Source organism: Orycteropus afer, unplaced genomic scaffold (assembly GCF_000298275.1).
Source record: "Orycteropus afer afer isolate SDZICR_OR568_19922 unplaced genomic scaffold, OryAfe1.0 scaffold00192, whole genome shotgun sequence".
Lineage (NCBI taxonomy): Eukaryota > Metazoa > Chordata > Mammalia > Tubulidentata > Orycteropodidae > Orycteropus > Orycteropus afer.
In genome coordinates, this window is record NW_006921779.1 from 4505099 (window position 1) to 4529632 (window position 24534).

The 24534-nt window shown below is 51.6% G+C and overlaps 1 protein-coding gene across 1 annotated transcript; it reads left to right on the forward strand.

Moving 5' to 3' along the window:
- Positions 1–340: 340 nt before the first annotated feature.
- On the forward strand, positions 341–23651 carry STK40 (serine/threonine kinase 40). Its single transcript, XM_007947636.1, has 10 exons — positions 341–452; positions 2934–3019; positions 3370–3513; positions 5923–6150; positions 7421–7473; positions 15829–15944; positions 21045–21189; positions 21312–21431; positions 21868–21952; positions 23433–23651. Exons 1-10 carry the CDS (start codon positions 341–343, stop codon positions 23649–23651), a joined length of 1308 nt encoding a protein of 435 aa, XP_007945827.1.
- The last annotated feature ends 883 nt before the right edge of the window (positions 23652–24534 follow it).

A 24534-nucleotide genomic window follows, 5' to 3' on the forward strand; every position in this document is an offset into this window, starting at 1 on the left:
TTGGCTTTTGCATCTGCACAAAGCCCAGCTTCCTCCTCACTGCATCTGACAAGCACTTTTGAGTCAGGCTGTCTCCCCACCTCTGTAGCCAATGTGTGCTGCCTTGAAGTACATGCACTGTTAGCCCCTAATTAATCTCAAGTCAAGGAGTGTTGGTTCTTTGCCAGCGGGAACTATTATGCTTCTCTGGGAGGGGTAGGGAGGCGGTGATGGAAACAGCAGCAGCAGCTGGGTGATGCATCTCCAAGTCAGAAACTTGCAGCACCAAGCTAGTTAGCATAAGGAAACTCAATGACTTTCTCAGTGAGAAGGGACCTTTGTGTCTTGTCTAGAGCCGAGAATGAAGCGGAGAGCATCAGACAGAGGAGCTGGGGAAACGTCGGCCAGGGCAAAGGCGCTAGGAACTGGCATTTCGGGAAACAATGCAAAGAGAGCTGGACCGTTCATCCTTGGTAAGCTGCTGCTTGTTGGCGACTTGGTGGGCTGGGGTAGAAGCAGAGCACATTGGCTCACACAGTCTGACCTGCAGATGTTCCAGAGTGAGGTGCTGCGCCAGTCGTGTGGTCCTGGCCCTCTGCCTTCACCACTTTCAGTGGAGCATATCTATATCAGTGGGAGATCCAGGAGCCTTAGGTCATTCTGTACCAAGGCTTGTCGTTTTGCTTGTCATCACACCAGCCTTAGATCAGTCTCAACTGAAAGCTGGCCTCTGTCTCTTCTTCTCCACAGAGAGCTCCCAGGATGCCCAGTGTGCCCGGGAGAGGCACACAAGCTGTACTAAACCCCAAGATCCATTAGCCTGGGCATGTCTTTGATCACATTCTGGGACAGGGTGATTAACTTCACATAGCCTTTTGTAGAGCAACACTCCCCACTCGCCCCCACCCCTCAGTCAAACTTCTTGTAAAATTGGAACAGAAGTCCTGCAGAATTGGGTTTCATAGCAGGCCTAAGAGCAGGCCTAAGGAGAAGTAGGCCCTTTCTTTTCTTTTCTTTTTTTAATTGTGATTTGGGTGAAAGTTTACAGAACAAATTCACTTTCCATACAGCAGTTCACATATACTTTGTCTCATGACATTGACTACAATCTACCCCAATGCAACAGCTCCCATCCCACTTCCTCCCGATAGTTACCTCTTCCCTGTGTCCATCCCTCCATGCACTTCTGCCCCCCGAACTGTATCCCTGTGCATAAGCAGCCCTTCTTTCTCCCATGATTGTTCTCTCCAAGGAGTGTATCTTCCTCAGGTAAATGTTCAGTTCATATGCCTGTCTTTTGTTTGGCTGGAAGCCACAGGTATGGGTTCAATTCCAGACCTGAAAGACAGCTAGGGGACATAGTCTCAATGGTTCCACCAGGCTCTATCAGACCAGCAAACCTTCTACCTCCCCCTGTTTTTTCCCCCTCAAATGATTTTGAGTTTTGTTCCACATTGTTCTCCAGGATCTCCTACATAGATCCCCCTCTGAGTGGTTGACAGTGGTAGCCCGGCACAATCTAGTTCTTTTGGTCTCATAGTCATATAAGCTGCAGATCACATGGTATACCAGTTGCTAGGACTAATTGTTTCTGTGAATCTTTGGTTTTCTTCATTCTTTTTTCATCTGGACGATGAGAGACCCATCGTTGCATCTAGATGGCTGCTTGCAAGGTTTTAAGATCCCAGTCACTACTCGCCAAAGTAGGAGGTAGAACAATGTTCTGTGTAGTATCTTATGCCAGTTGAGCTTGATGTCCCCCAGCAGGCCCTTTCTGTGGACATCTGCAGTCCAGCAAGTCCACATTGCTTGTGGTCAGGGTTGGGGTGTTATGGGCTCTGAGGAACCCAGCTCTCTTGGTAGCTGGAGACTGGGTGTGAGTTTCACTTTGGGACAGTATCTTGGAATTATGGGCACAGGATAGTGACAGTGCCATTCATTCAGCATATAATTATAGTACCTATGTGTACCAGACTTGTGCTGTTTGCCAGAGATGAAACAGTGAATAAGTCAGTCAAAGTTGCTGCCCTCATGGAACTTAACATTCTCATTGAAAAAAGAAACAAGAAAGTAAACAAGATAACTGATGGTGATAAGTGCCTTGAAGGGAATAAACAAGGTGATGTGACAGTGGAAGGGCCTATAGATAGTATAGACTTCCCCTGTGAGGAAGAGACATGAGAGCTGACACCAAGGATGAGAAGGAGCCAGCCATGGGAGAAGCATTCCAGACAGAAGGAACACCAAGTACAGAAGCCCAGAGGCAGGAAAGGGTTTGATGTGTTGAAGGAGTTAAGAGGCCAGTGCAGCTGGAGTGTGATGAGTAGGGAAGACATTGGAAGTTAGAGAGATGGGCAGGAGCCAAATCAGGCAGGGCCTGGGGGGCCACAGAAAGGAGTTTGGGTTGCACAGTAAGAGCAGTGGATGCTGTGATGGGTTTTCAGCAGGGTGCAGCGCTGCTCTTACACTCTAGAAGTTGAGGTAAGATGCTGTCCAGGGCACTGAACTGTATGTATGCCAAAAGTACAGAAGTTCCCCGAAGCTGGGAAGCTCCATCAGAATCACTGGGAAGCTCTTAAAGCTCTGATTTCCTGGACCCTCATCCTGGGCTTTCTGATTGTGAGGGTCTAGGCTGCAGATTGGGATCCTTTGTTTTAACAAATGCTCCCCAGAGACTCCCACTTGCGCCCAGGCTTGAAAGTCACTCTGTGAGAAATGTACCGGCACAGGATTCAGGTGTGTCTCAGGCAGATGCACACACACCCCTTCCAGGTTTTGAGGGACCCTGAGAGCTCCATTAGGAGATTTGGGCGGTGGTGGTGGGGGGTTTGTCTGTCCAGTGGGTGGGAACTCTGGTGCCCTCTTGAAGAGAAGAGCTGGCCAAAAGACCAGGTGGTGACACAGTGCCCCAGTAGATGGGGCTTCTCAAAGGTAAGCTGTTCTCTGTGCCATAGGTCCCCGTCTGGGCAACTCACCGGTGCCCAGCATTGTGCAGTGTTTGGCGAGGAAAGATGGCACGGATGACTTCTATCAACTGAAGGTAAGTGGGGTACCAGGGGGGAGCTCAGGACCCAGCCCAGTGCCTCCCTTTCCTCCAGCTTCACGCCTGCATCACTTGTGAGCAAAAGTAGCACCATTTCTTCCTGTGAAGCAATCAAGTTCACACAGTCACGCTCTGAACAACTCCTGATTTCAAGATTGTCTGTGCATAAATCACATAGCATAAGTCACATAGCTGGCACAGTCAAAAAAACTGTTTCACCACGTGTGTGTGTTTGCAAGTGTTGCGTGGTAGAAAGTGAAGTTCCTGCTTCTGGTCTAGTCATTCTGCTTTGTAAAGTAAGGCTTTTTGTGTTTTGTGTTTTTTTTCATTTTGGCACTTTCCTAAAGATCCTTACCCTTGAGGAAAGGGGGGACCAAGGACTAGAAAGCCAAGAGGAGAGACAAGGCAAGATGCTGCTGCACACCGAGTACTCCCTGCTCTCCCTCCTCCACACGCAGGACGGTGTGGTCCACCACCACGGGCTCTTCCAGGTGAGCAGCAGAGCCACGGGCCCGCCCCTTCACCCCAGCATGACCAGCTCTGGACTGGCACTTTCCAGGGCCAAATCCATACTTGGCAGCTCAGGACGTGTGCCCCCTGGTGTTCCTGCCGTGCAGGGTATATCATTTCGTCCTGGGCGGGGCAGGTGGAGGTCGAGCTGAGGCCATGCTCCTGCTGCAGGGCTCCTGCTGTGATGATCACAGCCCGGCAGGAACATACACAGTTTGCATCTTTCAGCGACCAGGCTTTCTTTGAAAAGCTGCTTTTCCGAGAAAAAAGGAAAGCAGGAAGTCATTTAAAGATACATGGGCTTTTTCAGTGGCTCGGGCCCTCTAAGCTGTGTTGTCAGGAATTGTCCAGGCTGGGGCAGCAGGAAGGGAAATGGGCAGATTACCCAGGAAGCTGGGTAAGTACAGGCTTACTTATTACTTACTAATCTGTAGTGAACAGTTTTGCATAGGTTCGTCTGTTGTGAAACTATTCACTATAGATTAATAAGCAAGCACAAGTAAGCCTGTACTTACCTTACTCACTGGGTAATCTGACACTGGAGGAAGATGAAGAAGAGCTGGCATCTGGGGCCACCTGTAGATCTTCACGGTTGCATTGGTACGGCAGTCCTTTTGCCTGCCCAGGCATTCCAGTCTGTTCAGCAAGTGTCCCTGAGGTCCCATGCTGAGATGTTCCAGGTCCCTTAGGAAAGATGCTCATTAGCAACTTGGGCCCAAGAAAGAGCCAACCTTGGGGCAGAGCAGAAATCATGTCTCCAGAAATAAAGAATTGCGTTCAGAAGGATGGCGAGGCCTCGTGATCAGACTGGAGAGCAGCTAGGTTCTCCCAGTAGACAGTCACACGCTGGCCAGGACCGACTCTTGCCAAGGCAGACCTGCTGTTGGAGAGGCAGCATGGGGGCACACAAGCTTTGGAGCCAGATATCCTAGATTTGGGCTGACCTTTGGCAAGTCATTTCAGGTCTGCAAGCCTCAAGATTCCTCATCTGTAAAATGGGGACAGTGCTAATGGTACCTACCTCCAGGTGGTCAGGAAGGTGAATAAGAGTGTGTAAAGCACTGAGCTGCTGCTGGTACACAGTCCTCTTCATTGTTATTTCAGGTGATGAAAGCTCCTGTCTGTTTGATTTCCTAAAAACAAATGGAAAATGTCCCTACCCCCATACATATACCCCTAACCAAGGCCTTTATTCTTAGATTTGTGGTTAGAGGCAGCACCAGGTATCATGAAGCAAATCCCAAAATCAGAGTTTTCCTTAACTATAAAGTCAGATTGAGTGATTGTGATTTCTTAGTAATTCATCTATGATAGCTGGAAAATCTTGGGTTGGTATATGTCATTGTGGACAAAAGAACTTGGGTGCAGAAGTGTTTCTTGTGTATCATCTGTGTGCCAGACACTGGACTAACAGGGGAACAGAAGAGAGATGATCCTGCTCTTAAGGAGAAGTGCAGCTATTCAGTGCTCCAGAAATTCCCCAGAGGGCATGGGCATAACATCAAGGACCCCTTGAGCTGGCAGGGTAAAAGTCCCCAAGTTGTACTTGTTTTTTGTTACCTGAAATACCTTTTGAAGAAAACGGAGTCTAAAGCTTGCAGCGTAGTACCCACTCTCTGAGCTCTGACTTGCAGGACCTGTGCTGATCACTTGATGGGTTGTCTAGTTCACTCAGCAGCCTGTGAGGTAAGGACGGCAAGTTCCCTTTTACAGATGAGGACTGGAGAAGTGGAGAGGTTAACAAAGTGCCCCAGGTCCCACAGCTAGGACAAGGGGGAATGGGACCTGGACCAGCTGTCTGACTCCAGAGTGCATGCTCTTAATCCCTGCTCCATGGCTGCTCAGGAGTCCTGCTGCTGCGAGAAGAACAGTTATCTTAGACACATAGAACACTGTAATCCTTAGAACCTTCCAGAATTGACCTCTCTTCACCTCCACTCTCTTGACTATTGATTAGCAAAATGGCATTTACACTGGTGATCACTGGAATCCCTGGGAGGGCCATGAGGGGAAGTTTGTTGCCTGCGCACTAGGCCAAAGCAGCCTTTGGCTTTAAATGCCCAGCCCTGATCCGAAGCCTTTGGATTATGATCAGAGTATTAAGCCTAATGAACAGACATCTTAACCTGTGTCCCTCACTTTTAGGAACTGGGCTGATCCTCTGTCTGTGGGTTCTGGCTATCACTCTGAGGTGTCCAGAGCCTGGATCTGACCCTGTTGCTGGGTCTTGCACAAGACACCTAGAAAGCTGGCAATGATGACTGGTCCCTAAGGGCTTATACAGGGCTCTCTCGTGGGTCATGCATCCAATTCCAGGAGAGCACCCCAACCTCTGACCTTGGCCCTGCTCGGCCCACAGCCAAGTCCTGGTCTGCTTCCTTGCCTCCCAGGACCGTACCTGTGAGGTTGTTGAGGACACAGAATCCAGCCGAATGGTTAAGAAAATGAAAAAGCGCATCTGCCTTGTCCTTGACTGCCTTTGTGCACACGACTTCAGCGACAAGACTGCCGACCTGATCAACCTGCAGCACTATGTCATCAAAGAGAAGAGGCTCAGTGAGCGGGAGACTGTGGTCATCTTCTACGATGTGGTACGAGTGGTGGAAGCCCTGCACCAGGTGAGGCACTGCCCCTTGGACACGCCTGCGCACTCTGGCCCATGGTGTCCTGGGCCTTCCAATGATAGAGAGGCCTCCTGGCTCCACGTGTCTTGGAAAACCACCCTTCTTATTGCCACTCATGGAAAGTGGCTCTCTCCCACCCTCGCCCAGGTGTACCTTGCAGCTGGAAGTATCTGGATGAAATGTATACAGGTGAGGCTCAGTTCTGCAGGCCACAGCCCATGTTCCTGGAGGGGCCGATGGGCAGCCAGGCAGAGCCCAGCACAGTCATTCTCCATCAGCTGAGAAGTTTAACCGTAGTTTCCCAGCTTGGGCAATGACTGCAAGATACCTACTAGGGGCAGCCAGAGCATATCTGAGCTTTTTGTAGGATTGGGGATGTCAGAGACCGTGAGGTAAAGCTTAAGAATGCCTGGAAGAGGCCACAGCTCTCATAGCTTCTGAGGGCTGAGCCTGCAGAGCTTGGTTTCCAAAATCATGGCAGAGCTCATTTCTGACCCCCATATCCAGACAGATGCTTGATTTTTTTTCAGTGGATATTTGCTGAAGTGGAGGGGAAGGGTGGTTTTCCCCATTAGCGGCTGCTCTGAGGAGAGAAGGCTGAGACACTGCCCTGAGTGGAGCAGAGACTGACGGGGCTCCAGTTTCACCCCATTGATGAGGTGGTAGAATTGTCCTGATCTGTCTGCAGCTTACAAATCAAGGCACAGACCTAAAGAGACATACCATGTAGGCAGGCCCAGCCCCAGCTCTTTCCTTCGAGCTATAAGCCATATGCTTTTTAATGTGATTTATTTTATTTTTGTTGTTATTCTTGAGAATATTGCAGCAGAACATACGCAAATTCCACAATGTCTACACATACAGTTTAATGACATTGATTACATTCTTTGAGTTGTGTAACCATCCTCACCCTCCTTTTCTGAGTCATTCTTCCCCCATGAACATAAACTTGCTGCCCACAAGATTCCTATTTAATCTTTTGAGTTGCTGTTGTCAGTTTGATCCCATATAGATAGATCATAAAAGAGCACAGTGCTTAAGGCAGACATTGATTACTAGTTAAGCTTAACTGTTACTTAGTTTTAAGAAGACTTCAGGAAATATATTTGGTTTAAGGTTTAAAGTTTAAAGATTGTCTCAGATGGCTCTAGAAAGTTTGGAGACTATGAGAGTGTAAAATTCTGTTCTGCATTTCCCTCTTTTGATCAGGATTCTTTTATGGAATCTTTGATCAAAATCAAACCATATGCTTTTTGTTTTCCAGAAAAACATCGTGCACAGAGACCTGAAGCTTGGGAACATGGTGCTCAATAAGAGGTAGGATTTGCTTGTCTTCTTTCCAGGTGTAACCTTGGGCTGCGGCATGTTACAGATTGTAACTACCCAATGCCCTGCAGTGTCCCCAGGGGGCCTTTGACTCCAGAAGCCCACTTCTTCCAGGAATCCCAGGGACTAGGGGGTGGGGATGCTGGCTTCTGCTTGCCACATGAGAATATGGTGCTTGCTAAGAATGGATGTCTTGGAGGCCACACAGAGAGAGGAAATTCTGGGTAGGATCTCAGAGCTCTTTCTGGTTTGTGTGTTTGTCGTGCCTGGCTCCTGGTAAGGGCTCAGTAAGTGACTATAAAAATGGACAGGTTGGTGAAGGCATTATAGCTGAGCAAAATGAGGCCTTGTCGTTGGTTGGATTCCATAGAAATAGTCCCTGAGGTTTGTGTGTAGGATGCTGACTGGGATGCTGTCAAGGACAAGGGAGTAGAACTAGGCAGGGGAGGAGCTGAACCTTAATGCAGCCACAGCAGGGCCTCAGCTGGAAGAGCTTGAAGCTGGGAGCCCTTCAGAGCCATTGCAAATTGAGGCAAAGGGCCTGGCCTCTATACCCCACAGCCACCTGTCACTGGGTATGGGCTGTCCTCAGGGAGAGGTATATAATCTTAGGCAAGGCAGCTTCTTCTGACAGGGGCACTTCCAAGAGGGACACTGCTACAAGTGACCCTTGATCCAAGGCCAACACTCCCAGCAGCAGGGGCAAGAGTGGCTTGGTCCTGGATGCCTGAGTGGCTCACCCAGCAGCCTCAGTGAACCAGGGGCAGAGAGAGATGACTTGAGGCCCCTGACTCAGGCCTTTACCCACCTAACAGAGGGTTTGGGGCCCTTCAGATCAATAGGAGAGAGGCACCAACCATGGAGGGGCCCAGGATTGACAGGAAGAGGAACCAGCCCTGAAAATGCAGAGCTGGGAAGTGTGCATCTCCCCTCACTGCCTCTCTCTGGCTTCCTTCAGTGTTCACCTCCCTCTCACCTCCATCTTGAAATGGGTCAGCAGGCTTACAACTGGAAAGCAGCACAAATCTTGTAGCAGAAGTGGTATTTGGGGCAATCTCGCCCATACTATGGTCATATTGTCCCCCACAGAGTGGACAAAACCAAATGGTCTCAGGGAAAGAAGCTGCAGGGAGGTAGGCCTCTTGACGGGAAAAGGGGCACCAGACCCCTTGGCTCCAAGAGGACGCTGCTGCCCTTAGCGACCCAGCCATCTCCTCCCCCCACTACTGGGGCTGGACACACAGAACCTTTCAGCCATGGCCTGTAACCCCTGATGAGAAAACAAATGTCACTGTCTGGAGGACTGGAGGCACACGGAAGAGGGCAGTGACCAACCATCAAAGTTGATTCATGAAGCTTGAGGGAAAACTGCCAGCCTGAGAAAGTGATGGAATGATAGCCTCCCCTGGCAAGGAGGAGGGAAGGCTGGCAGGAAATCCCAGGGCTCTTGAACCCATGACTGGGTGCAGTGAGTGAGTTAAGGAAGACAGAGCATGCCCTCCGGAGTCAAAGATGGGTCATGTCCCGGCACTGCCTCTTAGTTATCTCAGACCACAAGACTCTGCTGGTTTGGTTATTTACTAATTGCTTAATTCATTCAGTAGATGTGTATTGCAACCATCTATGGGACCAAGTACTTCTCTGAGTTTCCATTTGCACATTGTGACAGCGGAGGTGATCATATCTCCCCGGCAAACTTGGCTTGATACGCGTATCAGTGGATGTGAAATTTCCTGGCAGGATCTGGCCCATCATCGGTGCACCCCAGTGCTAGACTAGCCAAGAACCAAAGGGTACTGTGGCCGACAGGCAGGAGGATTGGACCTGTATGCTCACTCCCCTCTGAGCATGAGGCCTGCTGCCTGCAGGGACGCCCAGGGAGGGGGCCCAACAGTGCACCCCAGCCTAGCCATGTAAGAGGAGGACAAGTGTTAAGAATGCTAAGCACCAAAGCCCTGAGTTTCAGAAAGCAGATGGTCTAACTGGTAGGAGACCTGGGTCCTGGCCCTGCCCCTGGCCCCCTGGGACCTTGGGCCAGTCACCACTCCACTCTTTATTACAGGCTCACTGCCCACAAAAGAGAAGGCACATTTATTGAGCACCCAAGTCTGTCTGACTGTAGAGCCCACGTACTCTCAGCTGGGTTGGAGGGGCTCCCGGCGCCTTTCATGGCAGCCATTCACTGTCTCTAAGCAAGCACCTAGAGGGTTGTTATGGGAACGTACAGGTGGGTGTGGGAGGGGTGCCTATGCTGCTAACCACACCAGGCCTCCAGGTCTCTATCTCACTGGTGCTTTGCTTCTGCTCTCACTTCTTCAAGACTCCTAGGTCCTGGGAATGTAGCTGGAGGTGGCACCTCTCTTGAGTAATGCCAGTGCCACTGTATCAGTTCTGTGTGTGAGTGTGCACGCACGTATGCATGTGTGTTGTCCTCATGTTTCAGAATGCTGAACCTCATTCAGACCCTTAATCTTGGGTACATTTCCTTTAATCTGCTAATCCTTCTTTTTGTGTCGTGGGGCAAAGGTCTGGCCACCATTTACTTGAGTCATGAGTGCTCTGGAAGGGGGCAGGGTGGTATGGGGCAGAGACCTGCACTGACCATGCAGAGCTTCACTCTCACCTGTGCTAGGTCAAGGGTCTGCCTGGAGTTGCTCCAACCCCTTCCTGGGCAGGCAGATGAGCTGGAGGCTTCTGCTGCTCAGCCATAGCACAGAGAGCTTCCAGAGAAGGAAACAAGCATTTGCAAGGCCACTGCAGTGACACATTTACCCTGCTTTGGAAAAAAAGAAAGGATTGAAATCTGAAATTCCCTGTTGAGGTTATATGAGGTTTGCTGTGGGTTCTCCTTCCTCCTTGTGTTTTGGGTAGACAAGTTGCATACCAGGTTCCTAGAAAAGGAGAAAAATACTGTGGTAGCCCAAAGGGCCATAGCTGAAGAGTGACTCACTCAGCAGAAACTGCTGACACACTTCTCCCTTCACCCCTTGCTGCCCTCGCCCCTCCTGTCTGAATGAGACTGGGGGTTCTAGGACTCCCAGAGAGCTGGGCATCATCCAGCTGATTTGGCCATGGTGGCAGGGCAGGGGTGCTGTCAAGCTTCAGAAAGCCAGTTCAGGAGGCCTCAGAGCTAACCACGTTGTTTTCTGTGGGAGACCCCAGGGTCCTCAGAGGAGCACAGTTGGCCAGGCCGCTCAGCCCTGCAGAGTTCCTGCTGTGTCCTGAGCTTGCCGGCCTCACCCCCTGGGCAGAGGGTTGACGAGCTGTGCCAGAGAATTGAGCTCAAAGCTCCATACGCACTAGCGTGTGCACTCCAGGGTCTGTTGTCACAACGTGGCACCTCTTTCTCCTGTCTCCAGAGATGCTTGCTTCCGAAGTCTCCTGCTCATAGCCTCTGCCACTGTGCCACCCATCTGAGAAGATAACACTGGATAGCAATTAGTGATCGGTTACTTTTTGCCAGGCACTGGTTTAAGTGGGGAGCTCTGGTGGCATAGTGCCTAAGGCAATTGACTGCTACCAGCCACTCCTCGGAAGGAAGGTTGGGCAATCTACTTCTGTAGTGATACTGCCTTGGAAACCCGAGGAGGGGCTGCTATGAGTCGGATCCAACTCCGCGGCAGTGGGTTTGGTTTTGATTTTGGGGTTTAAGTGCTTTCGCTGGGATTATCTTATCTCATTAATTTGTAACACAGGGCCAGGAGTTAGGTGCTAATTTTTACAGATGAGCAAATTGAGACTTAGTGAGAGATTAAGTCACATGCCCAGGATCACACAGTAGGGAAGGGCAGGGCTGGGGCTGGAGCCAGACAGCCCACTTGACTCCTGAACCCACCACAGCCTTTCGCCTGAGCTGTCTTTCTCTCACTGTCTCACCTCAGATGCCCCCCACAGACCGCACATCCAACTGCAGTGGGGGAGGAAATGCACAGTGTATCTGCTCTGTGGGAACATCCAGACCAGAGGCCTAAGCAGTCCTCTGTTTGGGGCAAATGACATGGGAGCCTCAGCGCTTCGGGAATCCATGTCTAGACCTACATGTGATCTTGGGCCGAGTTCCTTTGCCTGTCCTCAGGCCCCAGCCACCCCAGGCCATCAGTCGTACTTCAGTAGCATCTGACAAGGCAGGCCTGTGTGGAGAGCTAGAGTCGATGTTTCCATTTGGAATTCAGAGGACAGACTGGCTTTTGTTTAGCACCAAGCTCTCTGCCAGCAAAATTCCCCAACATAGCTGAAGGGTGCTGGAGCCTCTTGGAGGCAGCTCCTGGGAAATTCCACCTCCTCTGTGTCACACATACTGCACCTCTGAGCTGACCCCTTCTCCAGCTGAGGCCCCTTGTGGTGCTTCCCTTCCTGCCATCCTCCTTGCTCCCTGCCCAGCTGACAAGGCTGGGGCAGGACAGCTGGCCTTCTCTTCTGTGGAGGGAGAGGTGCCCTTCCTCACTGGTCCCTCCCCTGAAAGAGTGTGGAGACCTTTCCCAGACCTTTCTTTGAGCTGCCTCTCCTAGACCCTACACACAGCACGCCGGGCCCACCAAGGGCTTAGAGGGCCAAACAACTCCATGGTCTCTGCACACCACGCCCCCCACTCCCCTCAGGCAAGTGTAAGGCCCCCTCTTGGAGTACCTCCTTCTGGTCACATTGTGAGCCTCCTAGAAAGGAGTTAAGCCCACAGCTGCTCTCCCCAGCGGCTCCCAGAGGTGGGGTGAAATGATTGATTTCTAGAGTGATTTTCTAGGTCAAGCAGAGTCTGAAGTGCAAGAAAAGGGATGAGTCAGCTTTAATGGGTCAGAAGGAACAGTCAGGAGCTAGGACACTGCTCAGGGACACATCTGGGACATCGGCAGGGGTCAGTCCAGCAGTGCAGGTTATAGGGTCATACTGACCTGGGCTTGGATCCTACTCCACCACACTAGCTGTGTGACTGTGGGCATGTCACTTCACTTCCTTGTGCCTTGTTGAATGACAATGAGATAGGGCAGTGATAAACTCTCCCTCACGGGATGCTGTGGGGATTAGGTGAAAATTTGCTCACATAGAGCACTTGGGCAGGGCCTGCACCTACTAAGTGCTCAGTGAGCATTCACTTTCAGTACATCAGTGATACCGACTGATGATAAGAGGGGGCAAAGTGACATCCAAGAGTGGACTCTCTCGTTTTGACTGTCCAGGAACAGGCCTGATAGCTCTGTGTGCCCCTGGGCTCCCCAGGTTGGTTATTTCCTCCAAAGCAAACTGAGCCTCACCTGCTTGCCTGCCTAGGACCTCCCTGAGCATGCCAGAGCATCCCCTGCTTGTGCCAAGGGCCTCCTGGGGAGCCTGGTCCTGGCTTGGCCTAAACAAACTCTCTGCACCTGCCTGGCCTGGCCCTTGGGGATCACATTCCTTACCTAACACTGGTGCTAGCAGCTCCAGCCCAGGCCCTGCTGCTCCAGATGAAGGTACCAAGTAATAGATACCAAAAAGCTTGCAGCCATGCTGCAAGTGTAAACTCCTCATCACGTTCTCTCTGTCATGTGACCCTACAGTGTGTTAAGTCACATCCTTGACTGTGGTCTGGCCTCAGCTTCGTCACCTGCCACCCAGCCTGCAAATGTGTGCCAGGGTCTCTTAAGCTAGGCCTGACCGGAGGGGTGGCCTCACTAGTCACCCAGGTTTGTTGATCCATCAATAGCAGAGACTGTTCTCGGGAATGCTTCTTGCTGAGCTTTCCACCAGAGCACAGCAGTGGGAGCCCTGGAGCTTTTCTGGAGGTCACCCAGGTAGGTCAGGAAGTAGGGGTGGCTGCTGGGTAAAGCACTGCGGCAGAACCTGGCTGAATGCTGGCTACACTCATAAGTCATGTGAGAAAGACCCCCTAGCTCTTGCCATGCCCCAGAGACTTTTAGGGTGGGTTACAGGGCTTACATCATGCCAACAATCATGAGGATGGTATAGGACTGGGCACCATTTGATTCTGTTGTACGTAAGATCACCAGGAGTGTAAGCCGACTTGATGGCAACTAACGACAACAAATAAATGATCAAACCAGGATTCAGACTCAGGTGTGTCTGGTTCCCCTGCCTGTGCTTAAGCACTAACTGTCAAAGTCTCTACCTGGTAGAAAAGTGTGGTGGGTGACAGCACAGGCTCTAAATCCAGACTACTGCTCAACTCCTTTCTAGATGTTGTTAGGTGCCATCAAGTTGATTCTGACTCATAGCGACCCTTTGTACAAGAGAATGAAACACTGCCCAATTCTATGCCAGCCTCACAATCCTTGCTATGCCTGAGCCCATTGTTGCAGCCACTGTGTCAGTTCATCTCGTTGAGGGTCCCCCATTTCCTCTAACTCTTCACTTTACCAAATGTGATGTCCTTCTCCAGGGACTGGTCCCTTCTGACCACTTGACAAAAGTGGGTGAGACAAAGTCTGGCCATTCTCACTTCTGAGGAGCATTCCGGCTGCACTTCTTCCAGTCCTTTCTAGTAGTATTCCTTTACCTCTCCGGGCTTCATTTTCCCAGTCTATAAAATTAGGCTAGTAATAGTACCTTCCTTGTAGGATTGCTGTGCAGGTTTCAGGAGTTAATGCCTGTGGAGATTGGAATGGCCCCTAGCATGCTGGAGGTACAGCTTTTAGTCTTAGGTATTATCTCACCTTTCTCATCCTCACTTGGGTCTCACTGTCATTCCTTAAAGTTTCTTAAAGTATGTGACACTTCTTCCTGACTCATGGCCTCTACAGGGGCTGTGTGTTTTTCCTGGGGTAGTCATCCCTCCTGTCTTTACCTTCCTGGTCCCTCTCACCCTTCAATTCAATGTCTGTCTAAACAAGCTGACCCCAGGGGCTGTGTTTCTGAGAAGGGCCCGTGGATAGTACCTGAACACCCAACTCCTCTGCTTTTCTCCCCAGTGAATATCTCTCTCAAAGAAAATATAACGGAACATACACGGCACATATACTACACGCATTCTGATTGAGATGGGCATATCTGTCTTTCCTAGGTAGACACCATGTCATTAATGTGCAGTAGGGAAAAGTCAGACTATAGACCCACATGCCGTGTGGCCCCCACGCTGCCTGATCACAAGCTGTGTGCCCTGGCATGCATGGGCAGGCCCTGGTGGTTGAATCTCACTGTATATATACCAGTTGAGTGCCCCTTGTCAGAAAGAGGAGAGAGTGGCTAAGGCTTTCTTGTTTTATTGACTGGTTCCACATGCTGACAGAGGTAATGCTATCCTGGAATTGCCCAGAAAAGTTCACAGGTCATCCTTCCAATACCAGCATCTCCCAAGCCTACAGCTGGGGTTTTGGAAAGACAGAAGGTGACCAAGGCTGGGTGTGCTATTGCTCTTAGGCTGTGACGTCTGTGCTGCTACCTTCCTCCCCCCTTGACCTCTGGGGGCCTGCAGGGCCTCAGGAAGTGCTGGATGACTCAAGCTCCTCTTCTCAGCCCCTGTGCTGTGCCTGGTCAGATGCCAGCTCCAAGGGTATGGTGTCCTGCAAAAACCCCAGGCCCCTGGAAATGATAGACTGTGTCAGCTGGGCCTTGTCTTCCTCTGTCTGGAGAGCACAGTGAAGGCTCAGCTTCCACACTCCTTCATCTTCCTCCTCAGGCCGCGGGGCCCTACAGGGTGTGGAAATGCATGCAGCAGGGCCAGGATTTCAGGGGTGAGGCTCAGCTGCAGCACCCCGTGGGACCTTGTGTGCTAGACTGACAGTTTAAACCCCCTCCCTTCCCAGGGAACTTGACCCAGCTTCTCTTAGTTTCCTCACCTGCAGGTTGTTGTAGGGAATAAGACACAGTGAGTCAAAAAGCACAGTCACACAGAGGAGGCCTGGGACCTGCCTTCTTACTTCATAATGTTGTGTGGGCATTTTTAAAGGTCACTGAACTCTGCTGGACTTCTTTTTCCTTTTGTGTAAATGAGGGACTTGAGCTAAATCTCTTAGTCGCTCCCACTCTAGGATATTGTGTGTGGTTTTGGGGAAATCTCTGAAAGATGTTCTAAGCTGTATCCTTTGAGACTCGACCAGGTAACAGCTTCAGGGAGCATCCCTGAAACACTCAATTGGGCAGGAGTGACTCAGGTCCCTGTCAGGACAGCTGAGCAGAGGCACACAGGGTGACTGCCTGTGGCCAGTGTGGGCCATGGGCCAAGGGCTGCTGGGAAGGCAGTGAGGGCCAGGGGAGCAGAAGAGGATGTGGGCACCATTCCTTTGTTCCTTGGATGAGGGGGTAAAACAGGGTGGACTGCTGGTTTACCCATTTAGGAGCAACCCAACTCCTTTTGTTCAAGATTGTCTGCACCTGTGGGTGCAGACACCAAAGTTTATCCACTCTCCCTCCTGCTCCCAGGACTCATCGGATAACCATTACCAACTTCTGTCTCGGGAAGCATCTTGTGAGCGAGGGGGACCTTCTGAAGGACCAGAGGGGGAGCCCTGCCTACATCAGTCCGGATGTGCTCAGCGGTATGTGCAGTGTGCCCATCTCCAGAGCAGTTAATTAATTCAACAAATTCTATCTACGAGTACTGGCTTTAGTGGTGCCCAAAACCGGTCCTGTCCCACCGTCTACAAAATGTATAGTCTGGTGAAGGAGGAAGACAGCAACCATCACACTAACGTGTTTGATTACTCCCTGACATAAGAGCTTGGAAGGAAAAGGACAGGATTTCTTTTTTTCTTTAATTGTGATTTGGGTGAAAGTTTACAGAGCAAATTCATTTTCCATATGGCATTTCATGCACATTTTATCTCATGGCATTGAGTACAATTCCCCACAGTGTAACAGCTCTCTTCCCACTTCCTTCCCGTAGTTACCTCTTCCCTGTGTCCTCCCCTCCCATGCATTCCCACCCCCAAGCTGTCTCCCTATGCAAACACTGCCCTTCTGTTGTGATGTGAATGTTCACCCTATGTGCCTGTTTATAGTTTGGCTGGAAGCCACAGGAGTGAGTTCAGTTCCAGACCTAAAGGGTAACTAGGGGCTATAGTCTCAGGGGTCTCACCAGGCTCTATAGACCAGTAAACCTGGTCATTTTTTTGTTTGTGAGTTTTGTTCCACGTGTCCTACATAGATCCCCCTCTGAGTGGTTGACAGTGGTAGCCGGGTACCATCTAGTTTTTCTGGTCTTATTTATAGTCGAACAGGCTGAGGATCACATGGTCTACCAGTCCCTTGGACTGATTGTTTCCATGTGTCTTTGATTTTCTTCATTCTTCTTTGCTCTGGATGAGAAGAGACCCATTGTTGCATCTAGATGGCTGCTTACAAGCTTTTAAGACCCCAGTCGCTACTCACCAAAGTAGTTTTTTTGTGTAATATGTTATGCCAGTAGAGCTTGCTGTCCCCACGACCATGGTCCTGAACCCACAGGTCCAACTACTCACTTCCTCTGGGTAGCTGACTGTGGCAGGAAGCCACCACAGCCTTGCCTCTTGTCAGCTTTGCTATACACCTGGACATTCTTACAGCACATACAAATACGCATGTAGAAACATTGTCTGCTAACCCTATACATGGTCATGGATAGGCACACTACCCCCTGCCTAGACATACCTGATCATTTAGCTTGTCCACCTATCTATCCATCCATATACCAATGCTTGTCATCACTGACAGTGCAGTACTGTACATGCAAAAGGGTTCATCTTTGTTGAAGGACAGGATTTCTGTGAGGTGTATAATGGGCACTTGAAGGGGTTCCCCAGGGAAGTGACATTTGAACTGAGACCCTAGGATAAATAGGAATCCACTAGGTGTATGTGATAGGCTGAGGCCGAGTGTTCCGAGGAAGGCATAGCACATTCAAGGAACTGGCAGAAGGTCCTTGTGACTGCTGCTCCAAAAATGAGCCTGCATCTGGGAAGGCTTGAGGGGTGGGCAGGGGCCTCCCACAAGGCCTCTCGTGGGCCCTGGTAAGGCAAGTCATCCTTTATTTCAAGTATATCAGGAAGCCACTGAACAGGTCTGAGATGAGCACCCAGAGGAGATTTGCATCTTGGAGATATCACTCTACTTACTTATTCTTTCAACCCTTATTTACTGAGGTCCTGCCATGGACCAGGCTCTGTGTTAGGCACTTTGGATACAGCAGTGAATAAATCAGATAAACAGCCCTGCCTTCATGAAGCTGTCTTAGTGGGGCATGAGACAGTTAATAGAATCAATAAGTGAGTTACATAGCTGTTACCTTCTGAACACTTCTGTGTACCAGGTACTGTGCTGAGCACCTGACACCATCTGTGTAAAACCACACAGCTGCTCTGGCAGGGAAACATTCTTAAACCTTACAGATGAGAAAACCAAGGTTCAGAGACATGAAATCTCTTGTCTGAAGTTCTGGCTCCTGGTAAACCAGAAAACTGAGCTCCAACCCAGGGCTGCCTGCCCCCCATTGCCCACACTCCTAACTGTTTCATGGGAAACTCTTTCTTTCCCCTTCCCTCTTTGTCCTTTGCCAAATTGGGATCCCTCTCATGCTGATCCCCTAGAGAGCTAGGGGCTTACGTCAACTCCCATCCCTCCATCACGGAGGTTTCAGAGTATCCCCAGGGCCTCTTATCCCCAACAACCATTTGTATCTTCTCCTCACAGCTGCTCCACGTCTTCCTGGGGAGCAAGCTGCTGAAACTTGCCACAGCAGCCCCCTTGGAGGCTTCTGCCAAAGAGTCAGGCCTCTCCCCAGGGCCACCCATGTATACAGGAAGGCCATGCCCCAGGCCTGGGGGTTTCGATTGGCATCACCATGAGTTCTGCTAGAGGGATCAGGGTGCCAGGAGTCCCACCTCAGCTCCTTGGCCACCACCCATCATGGCACAGCCCAGCCAGGACATCCTGATAATTCCTAGAAGCATCCCTGCAGGTGAAAGAGCCAGGCAGGTGAGCAGGCTCCTCCCGCAGACCTGTGAGACCAGGTCTGTGACTGTCTGCACAGCTACAGGCTAAGGGGACTGTCCAGTTTCAGGGGGCCTCCATGCGCAGTCTGGGAGGCCTCGAGGTTTTCCCTGCTGCTACCTGTGGCCTCTCTGGCTCGTCCAAGCTCATGTCAGTCTTGGAGGATGAAATAGAGGGAACCCACTGCAACAGAAAGAGCCCTGGACTGGGAGGCCAGAGGCCCAAGTTCTAATTCTACCCTTGCTACTTAACCAGCTGTGTAACCTTGATCTTTACCCCTCTTCTCTGAGCCTGTCTTTTTGCAGGTTAAAGGCTAGAAAGAGCCTTGCCTCCCTCCCCTCTTTAAGATGATGAGTGAGATGCTTGATGCAAGGCAGCACTCACTCTGGAGTCCTGCTCTCTGGGTTCAGATCTGCCATGTCGTTCATTTTCTGTGCCACACACAGCCTTAGGCATGGGACATGCCATTATGAAAAGACAGGTGGTCTTGGTTTTATAGTTTTAGTCTGGTTAATATATGTGCGACCTTTGGAAAGTTCCTGACTTCTGGGCCTCAAACATTCTCAACTCTAATATAGACATGATTGTAGCACCTACTTCATTAGATGCCTGTGGAACTTGATAAAGCCTTTTTTACCTAGTGTCCAGTTCAGTAAACAGTACCTGGCATTACTATTACTAAAAGGAGAATTTGAGGTTCAGTGTCCCTGAAAAGCCCAGGCTCCCCTGGGCTTTGAGGGCCAGGTCCCTGACCCAGTGAGAGCTCCTCACGGAGCTTGTCTAGTGAAGGGGCCTCCCAGCTCCTGTCCAGCTTAGAGCAGGAGTTCTGGGCCTGTTCTCTTGGGCTGGCTCAGACTAAGAGCACCACACCAGTGCTAGCAGCAGGGCCCTTTCTGTCTTGGGCATTTCAGCAGGCCCCTCCCTAGTTCCTGCAGTAGAGGAGGCACCGTATTTGGGGCCATACAGAGCAAAGGATGTCCACGCAAAGAATGGCCTCTGTATTGGTGATGCACCTGTCCTGCTGACTCCACTTAGTGAAGCACTTCTGGTAGAGAGGGGCTGGCCATGGGGTCAGCTGCACAAGGTCACCAAGCTGCTTCTGGCCACTGTGGGGCTGCATAGGGTTGAAGCAATGCAGCCTTGCGGAAAGCTCAGGGAGGCTCATCTTCACAAAGCTGCCTGTGGTAGCAGCCAGGTGGGGGCCACTCCTCACCACCGCCCTGTGTAGTAGGCATCATCATCCCCATTTGACAGAGGAATGATAGGCTCTGTGGTACCTTACAGAGGCAGAGCCAGAGCCTGTACCAGCCCCTCAGTGCCCAGGTATACACATCTATCCAGTCAAACTGCTTGACCATGGTGAGCATGACCGCCAGCTCCCCTTCTAGGACAGCAGTGTTGTAGGCCTTCAAACCAGGGGCCCTGTGCCAAAGGCATCTCCAGCCTGGGGGAGGGATCTTAGTTGCCCAAGTGCTACCTGGAACCCAAGGAGATGACACTGAGGTACCTGCCAGGATCTCCTTTGCACCTAGCACAGGGCTTGAGTTGTGTTCCTGGAACTCCTCAGGAGGACACTATCACAGTTGAAGCACTGTCACGGTGAAGCAGAGGCTTTGGAGTAGCTTGAGTTCTCATATTTCACATTTTGGGGTCAGGTCAGGCAGTGGCTGGCACATGACAGGTACTCGGTTACTGTTGGATCAGTGGGTGGGTCTCCCTCAATATGGGAAGAATGGAGCTTCTACAGTCATGTGGCTTACATACCGGCTCTAAGCACTTTCTAGTTATATGACCTGGGGCAAATAACCTAACATTCCCCTGCCTAGATTTCCTCTTTGGAATAATAGAGGAATGATCAGAGATTTAGTGAGACAAGTGGTGATTACAGTGCTGTCACAGTGAATGCTCAGTTAAAGGTCAGCTCCCTGCCATCTTACAGATAAGGAAACTAGCATGGCAAGGTTGACTGGATGTTCATTCCATTAGCAAATATTTATTGAGTCTCTCTGGGCTGGGATTCAACAGTGAGCAGAGGCTTCTAGTGAAGGAGATAGGAGATGGAGAGTAAGCACTAGACAAAAAGGGGCTCCTTCCACTTGTGCTAGGCACTGCGAGAGACACTGACAGGACGCTGCAGTAATGTGTGGGGATGGGGAGTACCTGACCTGTCCCAAGTCATTCTAAGTTCCATAAACATTTCTTAACTACCTAGTCGGCTAGAGGCCTGGCCATCGCCCCAGGCCCTGTCTCAAGGAGCTCATTGCCTAGAGCAGGTGGATAGTCCAGTGGAACAAAGCAGGGGCTGTGAGGAGGCATGGGGCCTATGGCAGGCAGGTGAGTTGCACAAGATCAAGTGTGATCCCTTCTTCTTGGAGGTCAGGAAAGGCATCACCATCATCCATATCACCCTGCTATGCCAGGTATCGAGCATGAGCAGGAGTCAAACTGACTAATAGTAGGGAGGCAACTGCAAAAACTCAGTGGCCTGAGACAGTGCACTTCACTCTGGGAAATGGAAACTGGATGACCAGAGTGAGGTGCAAGATGGAGGGGTCCCCTGGTGGGAGAGTTCCAGGCACATCGCTGCTAACCGCTTTCTTCCCTGCCACGGGTTGGGCTGAGCAGGCAGCTGGGCGCCTTGGGCTGAGTGTGTGTGTACATGCACCCCGCAGGCCGGCCATACCGGGGCAAGCCGAGTGACATGTGGGCCCTGGGCGTGGTGCTGTTCACCATGCTCTACGGCCAGTTCCCCTTCTACGACAGCATCCCACAGGAGCTCTTCCGGAAGATCAAGGCCGCCGAGTACACCATCCCTGAGTGAGTCTCTGCCTCCCCAGGGAGGGGAGGGTATCCCTGACCCTTTGGATATGAAAGGCTGAGAGCACCCAGCACTATCTCAACCTACCTGAGCCCTCTCCCTCTGCCTCTGCCTTTCTCAGGGATGGGCGCGTTTCTGAGAACACTGTGTGTCTCATCCGGAAACTGCTGGTCCTCGACCCCCAGCAGCGCCTGGCCGCCACTGATGTCCTGGAGGCCCTCAGTGCCATCATTGCATCTTGGTAAGTGGGCAGCACTGGCACGGGCACCAGGCTGGGTTCTAAGATGCTCTACCTATCCACAGACACTGGAAATCCTGCCCTGTTTCCTTGCCATATGGTCAGAATCCCGACTCCTCCCCCATGGGTCAGGTTGGGAGGCTACAGGACCCGTGTGCAGGGTCCATGCCAAGGATGAGGAGATGCATTACCTCACTGAGTTCTTAACCATAGCCAGACAGTAGAAATTGTCCCCCTCTGATGTTGGATGAGAACACTGAGGCCCAGAAATAATCAGTTATGCCGGGAAGAGGCTGAGCTCTACCAGACCAGGTCCGTCTGACTCCAGCCAAGTTTCGGAGCAGTGGACACCTGGCTTCTCTGGCCTTCTGCCAGCCAGGGCTGGGGAGCAGTAGCTTAGAGGTGTCCTAGCCAGCCTGACCCATCTGCATCCCTGCAGGCAGTCCCTGTCGTCTCTGAGTGGGCCTTTGCAGGTGGTCCCGGACATCGATGACCAAATGAGCAGTGCCGACAGCTCCCAGGAGGTGAGTTGGATGGGGCAGAAGGCCCTTACCCAAGACCTGAGAGAAGATAGGTAGGGCAGGGGCAGTAGCTCCCCAGCAGGCCATAGGGCCTCCTCTGCCATCTTCCCCAGCACTTGGAAAGAGGAAGAAAGACTTAAGTGCTCAGCCTGAGCCACCTGGGGCCTACATATGCCTGGCCCAGCCTGAGAGAAGGTTTTAGTACAGCTGAGATGAAAACTGGCACCTGGAAGGCCCCACAGCAGCCCACACTGGCCTTCTCTTAGCTTCCTGTTCCTGGCTTTGCCTGTGCTGGCCCTTTAATGGGTCACATTTCTCTGTCCCTGTGACTCATGGAGTTTTCTCTCACCCTTCCTGCTTTTCATTTTTCAGATGATTCATTTTCTCCCTTCCCCTGTTCCCTGCACTGGAGAAAGTGCTGGGCCAGAGTGGGAGCAGGAGACTGGGGCATTAGGTGGCAGCAGCAGCAGACGGGTGATCTTAGGTTGCCCCCTGGAGGGGAGGGCTTGGCCAAACCTGGGAGAGATGCTGAGTCCGGGATGCCGGAAGGGCTCCTGGCCCTCCCTGCAGTTGCACAGCAAGCACTGGCAGCAGCAGCAGCAGGAGCCATGCCTGCGATGGCAGCAGAGCCTCCTGCCCCTGGAGGAAAAGGAACCCCAGCCCCTAACTCTCCATCTCCCAGCCCATTTCCCACCACCCCTCCCCCATGCTGTTCTGCAACTAAAAATAATGATCACTAGTATGCAGTGAGTGCCTGCTCCCCATACCTCTCAGCCTGTCCGTGCTCCAGGCCGGTGTGGCCCTTATTCCTATTATACAAAAGGGGAAACTGAAGTTCAGAAAGGAAAAACAATTTGCCCACAGTCACACAGCTTGGAAGTGGTAGAGCTGAGCCTTGAACCCAAGTCTGAGTCCAGAGCCTTGCTTTTCCCTTCTGATCAGTGCAGGGACCTACCACTTCTGTTTCTATTACTGTCTGCCTGGGTCCTCTGTGGGGCCCCATATGTGTGTGGCCAAGATAAAGAAATAGCTGCCCAGGGGCTGAGTACCCCAGCACCAGGCCCTCCTCAAGCTCACAAGAACCTTTGTGAGGGCAGATGATTGCCTATTTCACAGGTAGGGAAGCGAAAGCTTTAGAGGTGGCATGACTTTTGCCAAGGTCAACACATTAAGAAGGGAGGGATTGTACCAACAACCAGAGCTAGGGGTCCGGAGTGACTGGAGGACGTCCAAGACCCCCTACGCAGCCACCCACCCCAGATTGGGCCCCAGGGGTGGGGATCCCAGGGAGGGAGGCCTCAGGGGCCAGGCCATTGGACACTCACTCTCTGCCCTTCTCCCTCGGTCTGTCTCTGCTGCTCTGATCTCTTTATCTCTGCTTGTCTCTCTCTCGGGTTCTCTCCATGATCCTCTTTGTCGCTTTCTCTCTGTTTGTATTTCTGTCTTTTCTCTTTCTACCCTCACCTCCCTCTGGGCCTCACAGGCGAAGGTGACAGAGGAGTGCTCCCAGTACGAGTTTGAGAACTACATGCGGCAGCAGCTGCTGTTGGCGGAGGAGAAGAGCTCCATCCACGAGGCCCGGAGCTGGGTGCCCAAGCGGCAGTTTGGCAGCGTGCCACCAGTGCGACGGCTGGGCCACGATGCACAACCCATAAACCCGCTGGACGCGGCCATCCTGGCACAGCGCTACCTACGGAAATAGCAGCCTCAGCCAGGGCCACCAGCACCACCTGCCGCCTCTCCCCTGCCCCCAACCCAAAGCCCAGCCATTGGGGCTGGATTCTCCCCCAGGCTGCGACAGGGACGGGGACAAGGATAGCCCAGGTCCTAGACAGGGTCAGCAGAGGTACCATGAGGCTACCTTTCGAAATGATTGCTTGTTGGGTTTTTAATTTGAGAAGCCTAGATAACTAATCTGCTTTTAATCATGACGTTTTAATCTACCTCTGTCTCTCTAACCGTGCTGTCTCTGGACTGAGTGAGGAGGAGGAGGAGGAAGCCCACTTGCCCAGCCAGGGGCCTGACCCAGCCCACCCAGCCCCGGGCAGCTGCTCCCCACAGTCCAAATAAGCTGAACACGCAGCTTGCTGCTGGCTCCCAAAATGATACCCACACCTCACTGTACTCCCAGGCCCCCATCCTCTATCTCCCTCCCTTCTTCCCTCCCTTCCCCCACTTCTGGCCCTAGAACCCTCCATCCAAGCTTTGGAAAACCTTCACCTCATCTTAAACTCAATTCAAATATATTTATTTTTTTACTGAAAGCAACTTCTCTCCCATCTCTAGGTGGCCCAGGCCGCTCCCTACCCCAGTTTGGCTGGGCAGCATGGGGTATCTGACCAAGCCCCACCCAGATGGGTTCCCCTCCTCACCCTCCAGGCCCTGAGAAGCCCCTTCTTGCCGGCCCACTCCACTCAGCTCACCAGTCCCTCTTCCTTTCCGGTGATGGGGAGGCCTTTCTAGACTTGGTTCTTTCTCCCCCCATCTCAGTAGCTTCTCTGAGGTGCTGTACACTTGCATTAACCCTGGTTTCCTTCTCCATCCTTCACCATGGTACCGAGGTAGCATTGAAATTACAATGTGAA

Coding starts and splice junctions, on each gene's coding strand:
- STK40 (XM_007947636.1), top strand. CDS start 341: ATGAAGCGGAGAGCATCAGACAGAGGAGCTGGGGAAACGTCGGCCAGG. Junction 3,020..3,369: donor ATGACTTCTATCAACTGAAG/GTAAGTGGGGTA, acceptor ACTTTCCTAAAG/ATCCTTACCCTTGAGGAAAG. Junction 21,432..21,867: donor AGTGCCATCATTGCATCTTG/GTAAGTGGGCAG, acceptor GCATCCCTGCAG/GCAGTCCCTGTCGTCTCTGA.